Here is a 20,669-nt window from a genome sequence, read left to right on the forward strand (position 1 = left end):
CACACACACACACACAATTATGTGCATATACAGAAACAATGACAGCAAGTGTCGAGAATCCTTGTCCTGAAAGCGACCCCATCTTTGGGGTCGCTTTGGCAAAGATCTTGAATTCCTTCGGCGTGGTGAGGAGAAAAGGACAAAATGTAGTTCTGCTGCACTGGACGGCTCAGAATGTTCTGCATAATTCAAACGTGTTTTTTTTAAACAGCTTGACCGCCTCACTTAACCAAGTGAGAGAGACCAGACACCCGCTCACTATTCGTCCTCTTAACATGGAAAACATTGCAATATGTTTTATCTCTCGAGGATGCTCTCAAAACCAGAACCACCTGGCTCATTCAGCCTCCCTCTTCTTTGATCCTCGACTATATTTAACAAACCGTTCCTGCTCAGCACACACTGACCTCATAGTATTCTACTGTCGGTGCCTTTCTCCCATAAAACCCACGGTCCCTTGGTACTGACATGCATTCTGTTTGCCGTCTCACTGTCGTCGTGTCACTGTTGGACAAACGTGCCTCCGAGCTGAACCTTTTTATTGGAGTTGAACAATAACGATACCTGATTGTAGAGTCCTGCTTAGCCTTGGACCAGGGCCATACATTGAACCTTGAAGAAATATTGCATGCGGAGAGCATTTCATCCATCACTGCAGAACAGCTGTGTTTTAAAAGCATGTGCAGTGCACCATAGATATGATTGGAGCAAATGAGAAAGAAAGAGAGAAATTACATTTAAGAAAGAGAAAGTAAGGGTGTTACCGGGCTCTCTGTCAGGTCAACTCTTTGCACCTGTTAGCAGTAACCCTGGACTTTGAGTGTGCATGTACGCGTGGTGTTGTGTGCACGTGTGTCCATGGAGAAAGAGTAAGAGAGAGAGTGAGAGCACGTCTGGTACATATGGACCTCTTTAGGGAGACAGAGGGAAAAGTAGTGTGCGCTTGTGTGTGTGTGTGTGTGTGTGTGTGTGTGTGTGTGTGTGTGTGTGTGTGTGTGTGTGTGTGTGTGTGTGTGTGTATGCTGGGCAAGAAGCTGTCCTCCCCGGGACACAGGGAGAGATCAGACGAATCCATCAGCTATCCATCCCTCGATCTCTTTCTCTCTCTCTCTCTCTCTCTCTCTCCGCTCCTATTTCCTCATTGTCTTTGTTGTTCTTCATCTCTTTCCCAGCTTGTTAGCTTCGCCTTCCTTTCACCGCGTGTCACGTGACGCGAAGCTGTCATCGTCCTTCTGACACGCTCTCCTGATGACAAACAGTTGTGTTTAGTCGAAAGCACAGAGAATTTAGTTGATTTTCTTTTTCTTTACCTCTTTCCATTTCAATTATCGACTTGGCGTTGGAGCGAGGGGACGGGTGGGGTCGTTTTGGACCGGGGGTGGGTGTTCGAGACGGGTGGGGGTTGCGAGTGCAGGAGCAGCACAGCAGTTGTTTGCGTGTTGTTTGTTTATTCATCTGCGATGACACTTGCTCTCTTGGCTCCGAAAGGGCCATCGTAACCACTGGCAGTGATATTGCCACGGCAGAGGCCCGAGTATGATTAATGACAGTCCCTCTAACCACCACCCCCCACCTCTTCTTTCTCTCTCTTTCTCTTCCAGAGGATCTGGATGACCTGCGGATGGAAGGCGTGACGGGCTTGGCCCCGTCCGGCAGTAAGTTCAGCCAGGGACGCAGCTCCTATCAAGCAGAGCCACAGGCCAGAGTTACGCTCAACATCTGCTCCAGGTGTGCAAGGTAAAAATGCTGATGCCTCCTGTCAATTCTCCTGCCAAGCGCTCTCTAACACCTTGTTATGCCCTGTGCCTGCTGGAAGAGATGTTCAGAGAGAAACTCCTCTGCACGGGCGGCCTGTGTGCTGGAGGCAAGCTGCCACAGTATCGTTCATCAGGCTCATGTTGTATGTATGCTATGCTCACAATGGAAGGAATTCAAATTAACCCGTTCAATCCGGGAACGTATCTGTGTCATTTTTAGATTTCTTTGGCTATTCAAAAATAGCAGATATACAAGCTCATAGCGCGGCACCGAGTGCCGCACTATGAGCTTGTAGATCTGCTATTTTTGTGTGCAAATCTTTGAATATATATACATTTTTAACTCAAATCTTTGCTTCTAGGGGTCCCTGGAACTAAATATTTTGAGATGGACACACACACACACACACACACACACACACACACACACACACACACACACACACACACACACACACACACACACACACACACACACACACACACACACACACACACACACACACACACACACACACACAAATACATATGATTTTGGGTGGTCCTTGACATGAACAAAGTTTGAGAACCACTGATTATAGCAAGCAACAAGTTTCTTTTAAAAAAAACTGTTAGGATTTAGAAGACATTTTGTAGAATCCCCCAAAAGCAAAGATTTGAGTTTTTTTTAAAATTCAAAGTATACATTCAAAGATTTGCACAAATGTGCCACGCCCAAGACATCCAAAATGACACAGATGCGTTCCCGGATTGAATGGGTTAAACCCAAACAAAGGTGGGCGTGGTGGTAGTTATCACTGTCCCTTTAGTCCCGTCCCGTCCCGTCCCTCCCTCCAGTTCACTCTCCTTTCTCTCTCTGCCTCGGTATCCTCCACGCTCATCAGCAGAGCACATACCTTAAGATGGCGAGCACAGAATTGTATCGTATCACAAGTGCATTCCAGCGTTGTTTGTTTTCACAGAGCGGCCCCTCGTGCAGATACCTGTCCCTGCTATCGCCCTCTTCTTTCTCTTCCTTTATCGCTCCTTTTCTCTTCCGACACGTTTCCTGTTCCCCTGATCCGCAGCGACGATGCGGCGCTCAGATTTCTGGGTGTCAGAGGCGATACCGTAAGGCAGGCACGGGCAGGAGCTCGGCCCTGATGCCAGAACCAGATAGAAATCGGTATCAGCCCTGCGAGACGCCAGGCACACGTCTGCCTGCATGCCCTCCACCTCCGCCGATTTGGTCCGTGTTTGGAACTCGTTTGTTTGTTTCATTCACGCTGGTTATCGATGTGCTCCTATGCAGATCAAACTTAAATGGTTGCTGTGGTTTTACAGGACGATGAATGTTATCATCAGCAGGGTTTTGGCCGAGTGTTTCTCAACTGGATGATTAATAGTTTATAAATCTGTGCCTTATCCCCCGGTTGTATCAGTGGCACTGTAAACCCCCATCTGTATCTGGAGCTGGTCTTGGCTCGACATGTGCGTCTCTTGACTGAAATGTCAGACATCTGTTCTACCCTTTTCTCTCTCTTTCTCTACCCCCCCCCTCTCTCTCTCTCTCTCTCTCTCTCTCTCTCTCTCTCTCCCTCCCTCTCTCTCTCTCTTTCAATGGTTCCAGCCAAATTCCTTTTCTGTTCTCTTTAACCTGACCACCAAATCCTCCCCAAGTTTTACTGGTGAAGAAACCCCGGGTCTTTTCATACTGATGTTTGGTGAGTTGAAGGGCCATAAACAGATCACTAAACTGGAATAGCGTTGGACACATGGAATGCCTGTGTGCTATTCTAGAGGCACGGCAATTTCAAATTAGGAGTTGTACGAAAACAAATGCATGCACGCACGCAGGCACACAACCAATACACACACGTGTACCAATTACGTGAGAAAGCATACAGGCGCATTAACACATGCATGAGCTGCATACAGTCAGTGCACACACCGACATGCATGCACATACTTAAATGTGCCCACTATGCCCACTCACACAAACAAGCAGTGAGGCAGAAAGGCAGTAAAGGTAGAGGTCAGGGAGTTGTATGGAGAGGGGCAGCGCTTTAACACTCCACCTAGATGGAATTCCCAGAAACACCTATCAAACCAGTCCCTCGCTGGGGCCAACCTTTAAACCCGTTGCTCCTCAGAAGACTGGAATATGAGGCACAGTTGTTTCCCAGTGTGTTCCACATCTGTACAGACAGTACTACTGTACAGATGTGACCTTGCACCCCAGTTTTCTTTGTTTGTCTCTTTGCGAGCCAAGGTTTGAGGCTCAAAGGTGTTGCACAGTCCCTGTTGAGTGGTAGAATGAGACTCAAGTGTTCACAACAAATCCATCAGTTGATCTTCGTTCCTTCTGTACATGACACCCGCTACCGTGGTCGTGACTCGCGAGGGAGTGGGGGATCGTTGTACTGCCCCCCCAGCAGGTTGCTTTGCCCCTTGTCTGGACCTGTGGACACGGCCTCAGTTTTGAAGAAGCATTCCTCACATACAGTACCTGTCACCTCTATGCTCCAAACCCCCATTCGCTTGCGTGTGAGCGTTCACTGTGGCTAAAATGGTGACTCTGTATTCTCTAACTGCTGTTCTTTATTAGCTAGTAGCTACCCACTGTATTCAATAGGACTGAGACACATTAGTCACCATTATACTCGTCTACCACCCAGAGCTGAGGAAAAGGTGACGCTCACTTTCACACCCACAGTGTGAAGGCGACAACTCTCTGTTAATCCTTAGAGGGTGTTTATTAATTTACAGCAGTGCTGCCGTAAGCTACTGTGTGTGTGCAATTAATCACACCTGAGGCTGAGGTGTGGTCATGATCCGCCTGCTAGTGTTCAGACATTTAACAAGAGACGGGAGTCCATTTACATGTGAGCAATATTGTGTATATCAGCAGTAGGCTACCGTAGTAGTTCCAGACTGATGCCACAGGGGGCCCTATTTTGCGTGTCTTAATTACCAGGTCTTATGACTTAACTGAAGACCTGGAGGCGTAGTCAATGTTGTTTGGCATTGGCCACGCCTCCAGGTCTTAAGTTAAGTCATAAGACCTGGTACTTAAGATGCGCAAAATAGGGCCCCCAGGGTGTCTGGGTGGCGTAGAGATAAATAAACTATTGACGGCTTTAGCGGTCTACCTGTCGATCTCGGGTGACCACTGTTCTAGCCGTTCCTATTGTGTTGCACTCTCGTTGTGCTCGCCTCTCACCGCAATGACTGTTCTGTTTACTGGCTACCACATGCAGTTTAAATTATAGAAACTAAGTATTTTAACATACTAGAAACATAACATGCAGTTGACCAGCAATCCCGCCCATGTCGACGATATCATGGGGAATGGGGTGGTTTTCCTTTTATATTTTACACTCACCATTGCAAAGTGACAACGTTACTTTTTCTGCGACAATGAGTGTTGTTGTTTTTAAACTAGAAAGGAGTGCTTCCTAGCTCTTCAAGGGCAAATTAATCAATCTTTGTAACTCTGCACTGCATCAGAGTTCGATTCCGGAGAGGGAGCCTGAGAAACGGCTACCACATCCAAGGAAGGCAGCAGGCACGCAAATTACCCACTCCCGGCACGGTGAGGTAGTGACGAAAAATAGCAATCCAGGACTCTTTGGAGACCCTGTAATTGGAATGAGTGGACTTTAAATCCTTTGACGAGGAGCCATTGGAGGGCAACTCTGGTGCCAGCAGCCGCGATAATTCCAGCTCCAATAGCGTATCTTAAAGTTGTCCTGCAGTAGCAAAATCTCCATCTCTTTTTAACTCTGCAGTTCTGAAGTAGCTTCTCTCTCAAGCGCTATTTTATAAACAAATGCAATGTTGTATGGAGTTCTAACTAGTACACTTGATTTCCCCTTAAATGTACCTTTACAAGAATCTAGGCATTCTTGGTCTTCATCAGAGCTGCTTAATTAAACTCAGAAGGAAGAGTGTACAAATGTTATGTAAATGGAATTGACGGTGAACTTCGTGATGTCACCGCCTGGACACGCCCGCCACTAATGTCCCCCCCACGTTTCCCTCTTGCCGGCGCCCCTGACTCCCCCACCACCACAGAGACCCAGGTTGGATTCGGTTTGGCCGGACTCGGAGTCACGGAACCTCTGCACGTCACGCTTTCCCGGTGAAACTCCTCGCAGCTGGTGAGCTGTGTATCAGTGGAGGGTGGCACAACAACAGGACCACGGAACACATGGGGACTTGGCAACACATAAATTGGAGAGAAAATGGGGGGAAATGCAATAAAAAGCCAATTGTTAAAACGAACAAACGGATTCTGTCATGAATGCAACAAATAAACATAAACGTCAACCACAGTTGAACACGCTTTCTGTTTCAAATCGGATGAATGTCAACTGAACTGAAAGTCAACTGACGCCAACTCGGACATCAGACATCTTCCCCAGCCCTCCCGTCCCCTCCTCTCCTTCCCTACCAGACAGTGTCCATGCCACCCACCCGCCCGCCCCAGCTCTCCTGGCTGTGTGTGTGTGTGTGTGTGTGTGTGTGTGTGTGTGTGTGTGTGTGTGTGTGTGTGTGTGTGTGTGTGTGTGTGTGTGTGTGTGTGTGTGTGTGTGTGTGTGTGTGTGTGTGTGTGTGTGTGTGTGTGTGGCTCCTAACCAACATTGACAGGTCAGGAAACAGGCTGCTTCCTCCGGCTCTCTGCTGGCCGGTTGAAGTGTAAAGAGCAGTGTGGCCTATGTGTTGTGGGCATGTCCTTGTCTCTGGGGCTACGACTGTGGTTACGCCAGCGCTCGCCCACCTCCTGTACTACATACCGTCATCAGTCTCTTTTTACAGGGCTTTCGCTCACGCTGTGAAACGTTCTGTGTGCAAACGCATCCCAGACTCAGGGGCAGTCCCGAGGATGTTGGTGCCGCAGCCCTTCAGGAAACAGATACCTCTGTGCAGACTTCGGTGGGATTTGTTCTTCTCATTAAATTAATTGTTTCATTTCTGGAATGCACTGTGGAAATGGTATACAGGACTTGAGGCTAGGGGCAGCTTTCATTTAGAGAACGGGACGGGCTATAGATAATAATCTCTGGGATGTTTCAGTGGTCTCTCAAAGAGAGAGAGAGCGACAGGGAGAATGGGGGGTTGACAGTGATTATTTAGATAATTTATATTTTCCAAATGCTCTGTTTTTGTGCTGCTAAATTGTCGGAGCACGGCTTGTCACAGAGATAGAAAGTCAAGGGGCTTGCGGTGAGGGGAGGCAGCCACACCATGAAAGGCTACTGACTGCTTTCTTTTGTCTTGAGCTAATGGCCACACTGATGACATGAAAATAGCATGCAGCAAAATAATTTGGAACATAAAGCATTGTGTAATTACAGTGTGTTATGCACTGTTGATTTACCGCCGTATAAGCATACGGCACTCACTGTAAGTGAATGTGTTTGTAGGAGAGTGGAAACGCAGTGAAAAAGCCACATCGATCCTATCTATCTCTTTGCGGACCACAGGATGGAGGACAGATCGGCAGTTATCATTCCCAGTGAGGAACCATTCCCCAAACTGTTTGTCTTTGACCCACAGTGTGCTTTCCCATCTCAGGGAACATTCATTTCTTTTTACTATGTTGCGGAGACAGCCAAATCTCTCGGAGCCCCTTCCATTTCAGTCCAAGCAGATAGCTTTGAAAAGACCATAGGGGCTTGGAACGCCGAATGATAAAGACCAGTTGTGATTTAAGAGGAAAGGAAATTCAAGGGCCAATTTTCCATTTTATATTTTTTTCTTAGTTAGTACAGTGTACAGTAATTGCTGTTGGAAAAGTTTGATATACTGTAGCTCTGTTCTTGTATACGTACGTATGGACTCACATTAATGTAATCCGTTGTAGGGAGGCTCATTTCAGAAGCATGAGAAGTTGTGATGGAAGAGATATGATCTCTGCCCATAAGTTGTCCCCTATGTTCTTCCTGTCTCGGCACTGCCACAAGTTGTCCATGCCCCCATTGGCTGAAGAAGAGATTATAAACCCGCTGTACACTTCCTCTTTGTCTCATCACCTCAGACTGATAGAGGGCCGCCGTCTCCAACGTGATCCGACATTTGGAGTGAAGACACATAACATGTTTCTCCGGCAGAGAGAAACGTAGATTCCAGAGATAATTTGAGCCACTACCACCCATTGCGAACAATAGCGCTGCTGTTGCTAAAGGGCTTGATATACTTTGTTAGTATCACACGCTGAAAATAGCAGCTCTACATGCTCACAACGCGTCACGCTGCAACACGTTGTGAGCTTGTAGATCAGCTATTTTTTTTGGGTGCGACACCATCGCGAAACTAAGTATAAATCACCCTTAACAACTCACGGGCTGTGTTATGTTACATGTCTCCAGGCTGCAGGGGGACAGCCTATCGAATACCAGGTCTGAAGAAGAACACAGATCTCACATCGCTGAGCAAGCCGTTCCTGACATCTCCTGTGAGTTGCACAACAGTATACCATGAGCACTCCTGACTGACACCGTTATGAACGTGCCGTGATCATGAGATAAGAAATTCAAAACTGTTAATTCTGAACTCTTCCATTGTCTTTTTGTCTCTTTCTGTCTGTGTCTCTCCCTGTGTGTGTGTGTGTGTGTGTGTGTGTGTGTGTGTGTGTGTGTGTGTGTGTGTGTGTGTGTGTGTGTGTGGGTGTGTGGGTGTGCATGTGTGTGTATTTGTCTCTCTCTTCTGGAGTAGGCCCATCGCCCGCGGTGGACATGATGGGAGGACGGGGGCAGGAATGCGAGGCCGTGTCTCAAGTGTCAGGCCCTGTAAGTGTCTTTTCACCCGCATCCATCGTCAGACAATCTAGATCACTTTACCCACATCAATTATCACGTCGCTGTCTCCTCCTCAGCCACTATTGTCAGAAAGAGAGAGAGATAAAAAAAACACCCTAATCGTCTTGTTATTAGGACAAGACCCAGGCAGATCTGATCCTCCTTTACGGGGGCATTTCAGCTTTACACAACGGCTGCTAGAACTGAACAATGAGGGATCTCCCTGGATCACTTTGCTGTCCTCTTAGGGCACTTTGTGAGCAGTTTGAAAAGGATAAACGTAAAGAATATCTCATAACACAATTAGACACGAGGCTATTTTAGACGGACACAATAGGCACAAAATCGGAGTCTACATGCCATTGTTCTATGGGTGGATGATAGCGTGCATAGCTTCACATGCTACGGGGTCACCAAGTTGAGGTGGCAAGGAAGCCTACAGGGCCGTGCTGGCTCACACGTACTGAAACACACACTAAAACTGGCACAGACACACTCACATGCTATTAATAAAGTGGTCAGCCAAGACGCCAGTACCGTTGTTTAATTATCCAAACCAGTCGATACCTTTTTATAATTACCCAAATCAAGTGTTGGAATGGCCTTTTTTCTTTACTGCAGTTTTACAGACAGAAAGGGGGCTCTGGAGCTGTGGATTTGCTCCGTGTGTGCAGCAGATGGAGAAAGGCTCCAGACTCGCTGGCATCAGGTTCCTGAAAGACTGTAGTTCAGTCAGAAGCCGTAGTTCAAGGGATTAGTTCAATGCAACTTTAACCGTTGTTACCAAATGGGAGAGAAACATTGTGAATCAGCTGAAACCGTGCATGAAATGAAAGGATGTTGTGCTTTTGTCATTTTTATTGCAGGGGAGAACAGTTCGGGAATGTTGCCCTCTGGGGACACATTTGATTTTGAATCATGCGATTCAAAGAAATTGATGACAGCCACTGGTGTCTGTTTTGATGCGAACACAGAAGTATTTCCCTATGACATGGATCTAAGCCTTCTCTCTCTGTCACACACACTGCAGTGCATAGGTTGAGTCTTGTCTGGCAAGCTAAAGAGCAAGGTTCTAATTCGTGCCATGTGGAAACAAAAAGTGTGAACGTCTTCTGTCACCTACTGTAGCTAATGTGGTTGTTTGCTGTTTAATTGCTTTATGTTGGGCCTGATTTGAAAGGCTAATGCAATTTGTCTTTATAATAGCTTGTTAGTTTAACTGGTCCTCTGGGGTCCTGTGACCAGAGGCTTTAAATGGCATGGAAAAAAACTAAATGTAACGCTTTCAAGAGTTGAGTCATATCTTTGGACAAACAATAGCTGAAGTCATACAGTGGGAGAAGTCTTTATAGTCTCAGCGGCACCACACTCCTTTTTCTTTATAATTAATTCATAAAGATGAATAATTAAAGACTGTTCTTTCCATGTTAGATCCCTGAATTATATTGTTGCAATATTAGTGTTAAGTAAAGGGGTATTCTAATAAAAGCAAAACATTTGCAGTTGCTCTGTTCCAGCAGGGCATTTCATACTACTAGTAGAGCATGCCTTGTGCTGTTGATTGCCCTGCACTGGGCAGTGAATTTTGGAAAGTAAACACTGTTAATGGTTATCGTTAGTTTAACAAGCCTCAGCCAGCGCCTCTACGTGATAATTGCCTAATAAAGGCAGATACTTTCCTAAAGCAATCCCTGAAGCAATTCCCTGAGAATTCCTTCTGCAGTTTCCTGCACAAGTGTCAAACGATATGTTTTAATCAAACCTTCACTCGCCCCAGCCTGGGTGTTACCGTCATAAAGTCAGTCAGGGGAAAATTGTTCATTTTTATGGTAGAAAAAAAAAGATAATTAGAGTGATGCAATGCTATGTGTATGATTCAAGGCAGCGTTGTGCAGGTTTATTTATATTTCCAGCGGAATTTGGCCAGGTTTCAGCAGATATACTACATGGCAGGGGCCCTTTTCATATTTGGCACCAATCCTCTCCATTCTATCAACAGACTGCTCCCCACACCTCTATGCCTATGCATACATGATTATCTTCAGAGCAAATCACCATGATTTAGAGCATAGGTAACTCTAGAGCCATTTTTATTCCTGTAAAGGTTTGTATCTTTAGGATTTCCAGACTTTCCATATTAGTGGTTTTCTTTAATGTGGCCTCCGTGTGCCGTGCCTTGAATTATTTTCTTAACTCAATAAGTGAGCTTGAAGTACAGTTTGGTGAAAGAGTCATCCACTCTGAAGGCTTATTCATTGTCAGCATGAAACAAATTACGTTTTTCTTCACTGACTTACTCCAACCTACTGTATGTTGTGATACTCATTACCAAATGCTTCCTGTTTGATCTCTCAACAAGACATTGTATCCTCTCTCCACTATCTCTCAGCCACAGTCAGACTCAGACCTGACCAACAGTACAGTACCACCTCTGTTGTGGGCGCTGCAGGAATACCCGTGACCCAAATAAACATGCGTGTCTAAGCATGAACATGGCTGTGGTCCCTCCTGCCAGGAACGGACCAGATTAACCAGGGCAACAAGAAAGATTCAGATTCACGATTGTCTTTTATTTTGTTTTTTATTTATTAGAAAGCCATTTGCAAAACCTCAAACAAACAAAAGCAAATTACTCAACCTCAGTGTACCGAAGAAACAAAGCGTCAAAACAAAGCAACAGAGGAATCCATGACATTCGTGGCTCCATTAAAAACGGCTGTTAATCTGGATTTCAGAGGGGTTGGTTGGCAAGAGATTACTGCATATAGAGCCTTACTTACTATATTATTCCATTCTTGATGCTTTGTTTTATGAACTTTACCCTTTGTTTTCCTTTAATTCCATTTCACCTGCTCAGACACTGCACGCATTACCACCAAGTTCCAACTTTCTTCCATGCATTTTGTTGCAAACCATGTCCACGATCAGATTATTCTCTGATTGAGCATTCCCCATCTGTCCCATTTCCCTGTTGCTAGTTTAGTTGTCCATGCTTTTATGTTCACGACATGATGAGCTATTTCCGCGCTGGTTTCAACAGTCCTTGGATTGTTTCCTTCTCCTTTGTGTCTTAGGCATAGACAGTATGTCATAAGACCTGTCTTTGCATCGTCTCAGGAGGAGAGCTTGAATTGGATTCTAATTGTGTTATTGACAATATCCTGTTTGCTTTTGGATGTGCTGACTCACTGGTGGGGCCAGTGGGCCTAAGAGCCCTTGTATACAGTACATTAAGTCCATTAGGTGATTGCGCTGCGAGCCAAGACAACAGGAACACATTAAAAGTGGAGCGTTACACCTCATATCCCGTATCCTCCCACGGCAACATTAGCCAGAGTGGGATGCAACAGCTGAACATGACATTTGGAAAACATATCTCCAGATTTGATCTTGTGGAGGATATTTGTTGTGGTTATGTGCTGGATAAACTCAGTTGCGGATGACAACGCTGGCCCAACAGAAATGGGCCAGCGTTTGTTTTTTGTTCTTTGTGTCCTCATCACAAATGACTGGAGAAGTTTGTAATTCTCGCATCCCGGCGAATGTTCCTCTAACAACAGTACAACAATACTTTTACCAGACACACTTCAAACTATTTGATGCAGTAAAATCACTTTATGCAAAAACAAGACGAAAACAAACCAGATGTGAATTGAGCTGCCTCTCGCATGAATCTACAAATAAATCAGCCATTTGTTTCTTACCAAAGTGTCAAATCACTCAGAGGCACGCACATAGAGAAACATGGGGGCAGTTCATGTTCCCCTCTCTCTGACAACATCCACAGAGAATCTGCTTTTTTGGAGGGACTAAAGCCTTGTGTGACCGAAGCCTTGTGTGACAGAAGTGGCAGTCTGCAGACCCCCCCGCCCCTGTGTGCCTCATTGGGCATTTGGAAGGACAGGAGTCAAGTATGTTAAAGTAGTGAACACAGAGATCAGATCCTCTGGCAGCACACATGCCAGGCCTTTGTACGAACATATGCCACACATTCTTTTGTTACAACACATGTAACAAATTGCCTTGAAGGCTAATGTAATGATACAAAATGTGTGTACTGTATATGCATGCCTGTGCGCGTGTGTGTGTGCTTGTGTGCTTGTGCACCAACCTATCCTACGCTGACCAGACCACACCGTGAGGTACAGTGCTTTGTCAATTACAAACGCCTGTTCCACTCTCCAACCTCCACTTCACCCAGACCATGTTTGAGGTTGCTGGCTGTACACGTCCTGTAAGGCCCAAACAGTGCATGTTGTACGGAGGGCAAAATTGGAGTTGGCCCTAGTTCCTGTTGGCCATTACAGCTGACCACACACACGCATAGCAGCACACATGCATGCTGTAAAAAGATTTGACTCTGGACTCCCATCCGCTCTCTCTCTGTCATGTTCACTCTCAACATGGATTTAATTTTGTGAGAAACTAGATCCATGTTTGTTAGTTGGGCAGAAGTATCACCAAAGGGCTTTTCCCTCCTCCCTTTCTGTTCTTTTCTCTTTTTTTTCAGGCGGTCTTTTGATATTGCCATAGTGGGACGGGGATTATACAACTTAGGTTTTGCATCGCTGAGATTAATATCCTCATGAGTCATTGCTAAATTATAACAGGCCTTTATTATGGATATGAAAAGGCCTTCCTCCTTCTTGTCTCCTCATCCTCTTTTCAGCTTAAATGCTTTCATTCAAGCATTCCAGACAAAGCGACAAACAAGCAGTTGGAATTACTTGGGGTCATGTCTAAACACATACTGTACATCATTTCCGATAAGGACAATGGCTGCCTCAAACCACAGTGAAGGGAGAAGCACATTACGTGCACTTATTTAGTCTCACCCAAAAATTGCAGTCAAATCAAGTGAGTTAGTGTGAGACAGCTGAGGTCAGGAAAGGGAGAGATGAGCTGATGAGCACATGTACTGTGGTTTTTGTTTGTTTTAGTCTTTTACCTTTATTTATACAGGTAATCTCATTTAGACCTAAGGACTTGTTTGCAAGAGAGACCTGGTTTGGACAGTAACAACAATCAACATGTTGAAGATTCAGATCCAGTTCACATCAAACACACAATCCGCTCCAGCATAATATGCTCCCCATACAGAGGACCATGACATTTGGAGACTTAACGTATTCTCTTCGTCTCCCCTTCTAGTCTTAGAAAGCTTGATATAAACCAGCCCAGTTCTCTCTCGGCAGAGGCTGTGCGTCCTCCTAATCAAGAACAACCAGTTGTTCAACAACGGTCATATTTTGATTATAATGTCTGTTTATTTTTGGATGTTATCTGGTGAGGTGAATTGCTTGCAGACTCGGTACATCCTGTCTGTGTGTCAGGAGGATACAGGAGTACCCTTATCCCAGAGATTCTAGTCTCCAGGATATATGGTCCTTATTACAGTCTGCTAGCTGGACAAGGGTGCTGGAGGGCTGGAGAACTGCAGATAGCACTGTAGGCCTCACTGATAAGAGATTCTCATTATGGACTGGATGTAAGGATCCTAACAGGGGACTATAAAGTATTTGGCCAATTGACTCGTATAATACTGTGAAGATACGTTTTGGAAACCTCATCCAATATTTGGTCTTCTGAAAGGGCTTTAGCCAAAAAGCAACGTTGTGTGCTCCAGTGACTTTATTGTGGAACAAATATTATGAGAATGCATTTATCTTTAACGTAGAGGTCTGTCAACGGCTCCGTTTGCGATTTTCGTCGCATGCATGTGGAACCGGAGAGAGATCTGTACGAGAGATGATGTCATGCAGCAGGATCGTCAAGACACAACCATAGAAAAAGAAATCGATGGGCGGACATCAGTTGTAATGTTTCATCCATTTGACTGCTTTATGGCGGCTGCAATTAAGCATGGGCTGTGGTGCCGTGGTCCCAGCGCCACAAAGTGGCTCATAATGCTGGCAGGCACCAAGACCAAGTCCAGAGTCCCTGGGGATCACGTTCTGCCATTTATCTGCGGTATAGCGCAGTGCTGTTGTTCTTCAACATGCCTCCTATATACAGATATGTTTTTCAAGACCAAAGATTCCAGAACCCTATAAATGATTAGGCTGTCATATCCCTGGTTAGTCCATATATTGCAGTTGGAAGACTCTACGTCTGTCGTCATATGTCAGCTCTAAACTCTCTCCAGCCTGTCTCGGCAATTTGTCGTATCGCGGCGGCATATCAGCAGGCGCTAAGCACAACACATGATGTAACCATTGGCATCAGGAGTGTCATGATTTATCAGACGTGAGCCAACATTACAGAAGTGCGGATTATGGAAAGCCGATTCTGTACAGTATCTCACCTGTAGCAGAGGCTTGTGTGTGCGTGCTCCGTTGGCTTAACAGATCATCTGACCACTTGTGCACCATCAAAGGGATAAATAGGGGGATTATGTGTGCTCTCATTACAGGAATTGGCAGCCTGGAGTTTTTTTAAACTAGTGCCTCTCCAAATGATGTATGTGGCCAGGAATAGGTACAGCGATGTAGCCCAAACTGGCAACCATTAGCAATCCCATCTGCTTCGTCTTTTCATTGGATGATTGATGATTGATTTAATCTTTGCATGGTAACAGTAGGCCTACAGTAGGCCTAACGTGAGTTTATGAATCTGTATGCATTATTTATTGTTCGTTAAATGCTAGTCTGGGATTTGCTGCCGTCAGGCACTATGCCAGCAGACTGGCATGCAGAGAACTCCTATAGATTTATCGATGGTCCTTCACCACTACTGACGGTCTGGAGCTCCGCTTTCACCAAAACTAGAGTGAACTCAACACCACGTGCTTTCATCTCTGCCCCGCTGTGGTTTCGAAAGTTTTTCTAGCAGCCATTAAAATAATAATTGGCTCATGTTTCAACTGATATGGCTCAGACATATAGCTGGGTATTATATAAAGGTTTAATTGAAGAGACTTTCTTCTAATATGACTTTCTCTTTTTTTCCCCCCCTCCCTGCTAACTAGCGTCAGCCTGTCTGGGAGGCTGATCTGAAGGCTGGAAGAGGAGGGAGCTCCATCGGCCACACAGGTCTGCTACTGGGCGACTCTCTGTTCTCCCAGGAGCTGGAGAACATGGGCAAGCACCTCGCCGGTAGGTTACGTTCAGTGTGTGTGTGTGTGTGTGTGTGTGTGTGTGTGTGTGTGTGTGTGTGTGTGTGTGTGTGTGTGTGTGTGTGTGTGTGTGTGTGTCTGTGTGTCTGTGTGTCTGTGTCTGTCTGTCTCTTTGACTTTAATGATGAATAATGTGGTTAACCCAGATCAAAAGCTTGCATGGGAATACAAAACATAGGCTCCACATATGCACATACATACTGCACATACTGTACACATACAGTACACGCGCGCGCACACACACACACACACACACACACACACACACACACACACACACACACACACACACACACACACACACACACACACACACACACACACACACACACACACACACACACACACACTCACTCACTCACATTTTTAAGCAGTAGAAAGGGATTGGGTGGATGTCAGGAGACAGGTTATGTACAGTGAGTCTAGCCAAACAATAAGCTACATTTTGTACATGATGAGATTCTGAGCTAATTAAAACCGGGTGCTTCTGCTAATATGTGACTAAATGAAAGGACTGAGTCAAACAATTACCTCGCAGCAGGAATTCATTTCACTTTTGACATCTTAAATTAATTGCATTAATTAAAGTTTAATCGCATAACCAGCATCTTTGCTGAGTCATTCTCAAAGTGTGTGAAGCATTAAGCCGGCTGTAAGCTGGAGTTACGACTCCTGAGTATTCATTAGTTTCATCTCTGCTCTTTGATATTGTACTAATGACGTCTGGGTTACTCAGAATGAAACCATCTTTATTGTCATGGTGAGCAAGTATGTAAGGGCTAATTTATGAATGCAGATGAAAGCGTGGAGAGTAGACCAAAGGCAATGTCACCAACCACCGGCATCATATCTAAGACATGTGTGACGCACTTGTTTGTTTACGCGTGTCCCCGCTCTCCATTGGGCCATGCCGCTGTACGCCTCATACACGCCTTATACATTCCACAGTTATGTGAAGCATATTGGCCTCCTCTTTAGTGAAACTTTTAACGTCGCCCAGCAGCAGTCCCAGCTGTTTAAGTCCTCTCAGCTCCTCTGCACATTGGCACTGAGCGCACTGTCTGCACGGCACATCTCTCTACCTCTCTCTCTCTCTCTCTCTTTGTCAGAGAACAAATACAAAAACTGCCTCTTTCGGGGCATGGACCCAGCACTGTGCCTGTTAACAACACACTTGTGTTTTGCTCTCCAGTGGGCCGGCGGTCCTCAGATGGCATTGATTTCTAGTTGTTTTACGCCGAGTTACTGTATATTATTCAGACGGAGGGCTCCCGCCAGGCGTTTGAATGAGGCGGTCGAACAAGCTAATTCGGCCCTTTCATGCCTTTATTAGCTGCTAATGTGTTCCACATTTACAGCCAGAGACTCTGCTTTTATCTCATCTTCTTACCCCAATCATGCGGTTGGGCAGCTTTTCTTTGTCCACTGTGATAAAAGTGAATCTGCGTTATTTCCTAATAGGCGACTGAATTGGTCCCGAAGGAGGCTAGTGAGTACAGTTTAATTAAAACAAGGTTACACAGAAGTTAATAATGAATTTATTGTAGATACAACCTTTAGTCTGTGTGATGCCATTTAGCTCGTGGCAAGTCAGTCACTCAGTTCTACTTTTTAACCAATATATACTTTAATACTCTGTTGAGCGGGGTTCCCCAAGGGTCTATCCTTGACTCACCCTTTCCCCTCTATACCAAATCTCTTTGGCAAAAATAGGCGATCTACAAGCTCACAACAACGTGTTGCGACGCGTTTTCAGCTTGTAGAGCTGCAATTTTTTCCGCTGAATTTTCACCTATTTTCACAGAATGTTCGCCTATTATGACATGCCCAGAATAGGTAAGCTATGGGTCAAGTGATTAAAGCGATTTCATAGACAGTAGTGAATCTTATTTTTTTGCAGATTTAATCTAAACAGGACATGAGTCATTAGCAGCTCTATTTACTTCCAGAGGATGGACCCAATAAAGACTGCATGGGTTCTGAATGGTTGCATTGCGTGCTGTGGCCCCGTACACTCTCACCAAGTGGAACTGCTACTTGATCAAAGCCTGTGTAATAGATTAGATCTGTTTCTCTTTCTCCTTGCCTTGTCATCTCCCTCTCTCTCTCTTTCCCTTTCTCTCTCTCTTTCCCTTTCTCTCTCTCTCTCTATGCATCTGTGTCACTCTCTCCTCGCTTTCTCCCCCCCCCCCCCCCTTTGCTCTCCCCCACTACTGAGAGATTGGATCAAATTTTATCAAAGCTTTTATACCATGTGGTTTCTGATGCCAGTTCTTTGATTTTCAGAAGCTGTCATTTTATATCAGTGTCTGTGTAATGCCCTACAGTAATTTCGGTGTTAAACACTGTCAACTGCACTGGAACCTCTCTATGCAGCTGGTTGTGATAGGCCGCTCGTTGACACAAGGAAATAAGCGGGAGTTCCTGGTTTACAATAAAATCATGACTTTTAGCAGCTCCCTGGCCCTTTACAGAAAGTCGAATGATTTTCAAATGAAGAATGTTGTGTTTATCGTTCCATCTGTAAATAAGTCAAGATAAAAATATCCACTGTATGGGGAAGCAGGTTATTAATCAGCATATCCTGTTTACCGTAGACTAAAACAGCAATCGTGACGGTCATGGTTTGACAGGCGTGGGCGGTTAAGGGCCTTCATGGAAGAGAAACCTCAATTTATACACACATCCGCTTTCACAAGCCAGGACATGTATAGTATTTATTTACTCCACACTTTTCTCACCATAAACACCTTCTTTTTGGGGGGTTAAGATGGTTGACTAATTACCCCATGCAACCTAGCAACATTGTATTCTTGTGTTGTTTTTTCATGAAAATAAGTGTTAAATAGCTCTATATATTCTGATAGTACTCATTGCTATAGAGTGTTTGTTCAGTAACAGGGGTCTCCCTGTCTCTCCAGCCTTTTATTAAACAGAAAATGCATTTCCAGCTCAGGATACCAATTTGATCCAATCAGGATAGAGAACTCACACAAGGATACAGGATAAACAGGTGAAATTGGAAGTGATGAAAATTGGAACTGGATCACTATAAAATTGAAGCTGATAGGGAGACCCCTGTTGCTGAACAAACACACTATAGCAATGATAACAAGCACAATGTGATGCTTTAACCTTTTAACAAAAAACTTTTTGTTTTAACCATTTCACCCTACCTTCAAGTCACAAGCTCTCTTTTCAATGGTTAAATATTCATAAAACCCACAGACAGGCGTATAACCACTTTAAAAAGTGGCATCACTATTTTTACCATACCATTATAGACCATACCAATTGTAAAATTGTCGCTACTTTAGTACTTTTGCACAACACTGTCATTCGTCTAAGTATATAGGGGGCGTTAATTTAAGTTATGAAAAAACATAAAAAGATTAATTGGAGATACAAGGTTCCTGCCCAGACGGCGACGATACTGTATACTGCAGCCCTGCCACAAAGTGATGTCATGACATGCCATACACTACACACCCCACAGAGTTAATCATTTCCCAGCTGTCAGTGTGATTCAGGCCAAGAAAGGCCATGCTTTGCCCCAGTTCCTCTGCCTGTACAGTAACGTTATTTCCTCCTCGGCTGATTTAGAGAAATAACACATGTAAAATTGGTTAGGGTTAAAACAACACAGGCACGCAGTGTCATTTGGTGCACATGGAGGTTATTGTGCACATGGGCAGGTTACGGCGCTGTACTGTACAGGCCGACCTCCCAACAATCAGGGCTGATTAAGCACAGGGACGCCGACCCCATTATGCATGTCACAGAACTGAATGCCTCGGGTCCCGGATGAACGCTGTACAAAACAATCTGGAATAGTTTTCAAATAAACTAAATCATGTCCCAGGGCTGCGTGCCTGGTGGCTCAGCCAGTTAGACCTGATTTATACTCGGTCTTCTACATTACAAGATCTACCTGTTCGTGACATTACATTACATTACGGTCATTTAGCAGACTATTTTGTGTGCAACAGCGACACTGGTGTGCAACTAAGTATAAAGCAGTTCTTAGAGCACGCAGAGCATAATTATGCTCCTTGTGAGAGTATCTGGGTTTGAATCTGACCCCTGTCTTGTCTCACATGTCCTATCTTTGCCCTTGGTTTCTTGTCTCTCTAGTCTACACTGACCTATCTGAAATAAAGCATAGAATATCTTAAATGAATCTGCCTTTTGAGTAGTGCTGCTTTGCATACGTAATGGATGGTGGTGTGGTGTGTGATGAGGGGCATGTGTTTCAGATTGTTGGTGTGGGAAAAAGATTTGTTTTGGAGAATTGGATTTGCTCATAAACTAGCATGTCAAGGTTTGTGAAATAGCTTGTCATGCCTTTATGTGGTATTTATTTAATGTTGCGCATACACACTTCCAGGAATCGTCACATGATGTTGGTGACTCATCTGAAGGTATCACTCTGGGTTGTTGAATCCCAATTGCCAAAGCGCCAAATGATAAAAACGTGGAAAAATGTACCCAGATGCTGATCAGAGTTGGCGGTATCTTCTCCTCTCACAAACAGAAATGTTTTTGAGACTACCAATGAAGCAAACAAACGTGTTTTTCTCAGGAACAGGGGAGAAAAAAAGAAGAAGAAAAACCTAACAAGCTTAATGTCAACTTGGAAGCTTCCCTGACGGCGGAAGCAGGATTCACCACAATTTACTGTGTCTCTAAATATTGCCATCATTGACCAGAAAAGGATTAAATGAAAACAGTCTCTCTCACTCTGATGTTCTGGGCAGCCAGTGAACTAGCCATGCTCTTGTGAGATGTGTACAGTACACACACAGAGCAGTTATCTTTCTGCAACAAAGATCTTAAATTAGTCTTTTCAGCTAGAGGGTGGTTTAAGAATAGCCTAGCGGTAGCCCAAACATGTATACATGAGGGGAGGTGCTGCTTCACATCGGCACTAATCTCTCAAGAACAGATTCTGCTCTGCGTTGGAATCTGTCGTGAAGGTTCGTCATAACGTGTACACACTGGGCTACAAGTGGGCGT

General features: G+C 44.9%; 1 protein-coding gene across 1 annotated transcript in view; it reads left to right on the top strand.

The window, feature by feature from the left end:
* The window catches only part of cUnh8orf34 (chromosome Un C8orf34 homolog), a gene marked incomplete at its 5' end in the record, with an annotated part of 88,759 nt that overhangs the window by 61,155 nt on the left and 6,935 nt on the right, over positions 1–20,669 (top strand). The window contains 4 exon segments of the mRNA XM_080417370.1: positions 1,604–1,737; positions 8,111–8,196; positions 8,457–8,530; positions 15,507–15,633. Of these exon segments, the coding sequence (XP_080273496.1) occupies positions 1,604–1,737; positions 8,111–8,196; positions 8,457–8,530; positions 15,507–15,633 (421 nt within the window).

This window comes from Gymnoscopelus braueri, assembly GCF_963280865.1.
Source record: "Gymnoscopelus braueri genome assembly, chromosome: 21".
In the NCBI taxonomy this organism is placed as follows: Eukaryota; Metazoa; Chordata; class Actinopteri; order Myctophiformes; family Myctophidae; genus Gymnoscopelus; species Gymnoscopelus braueri.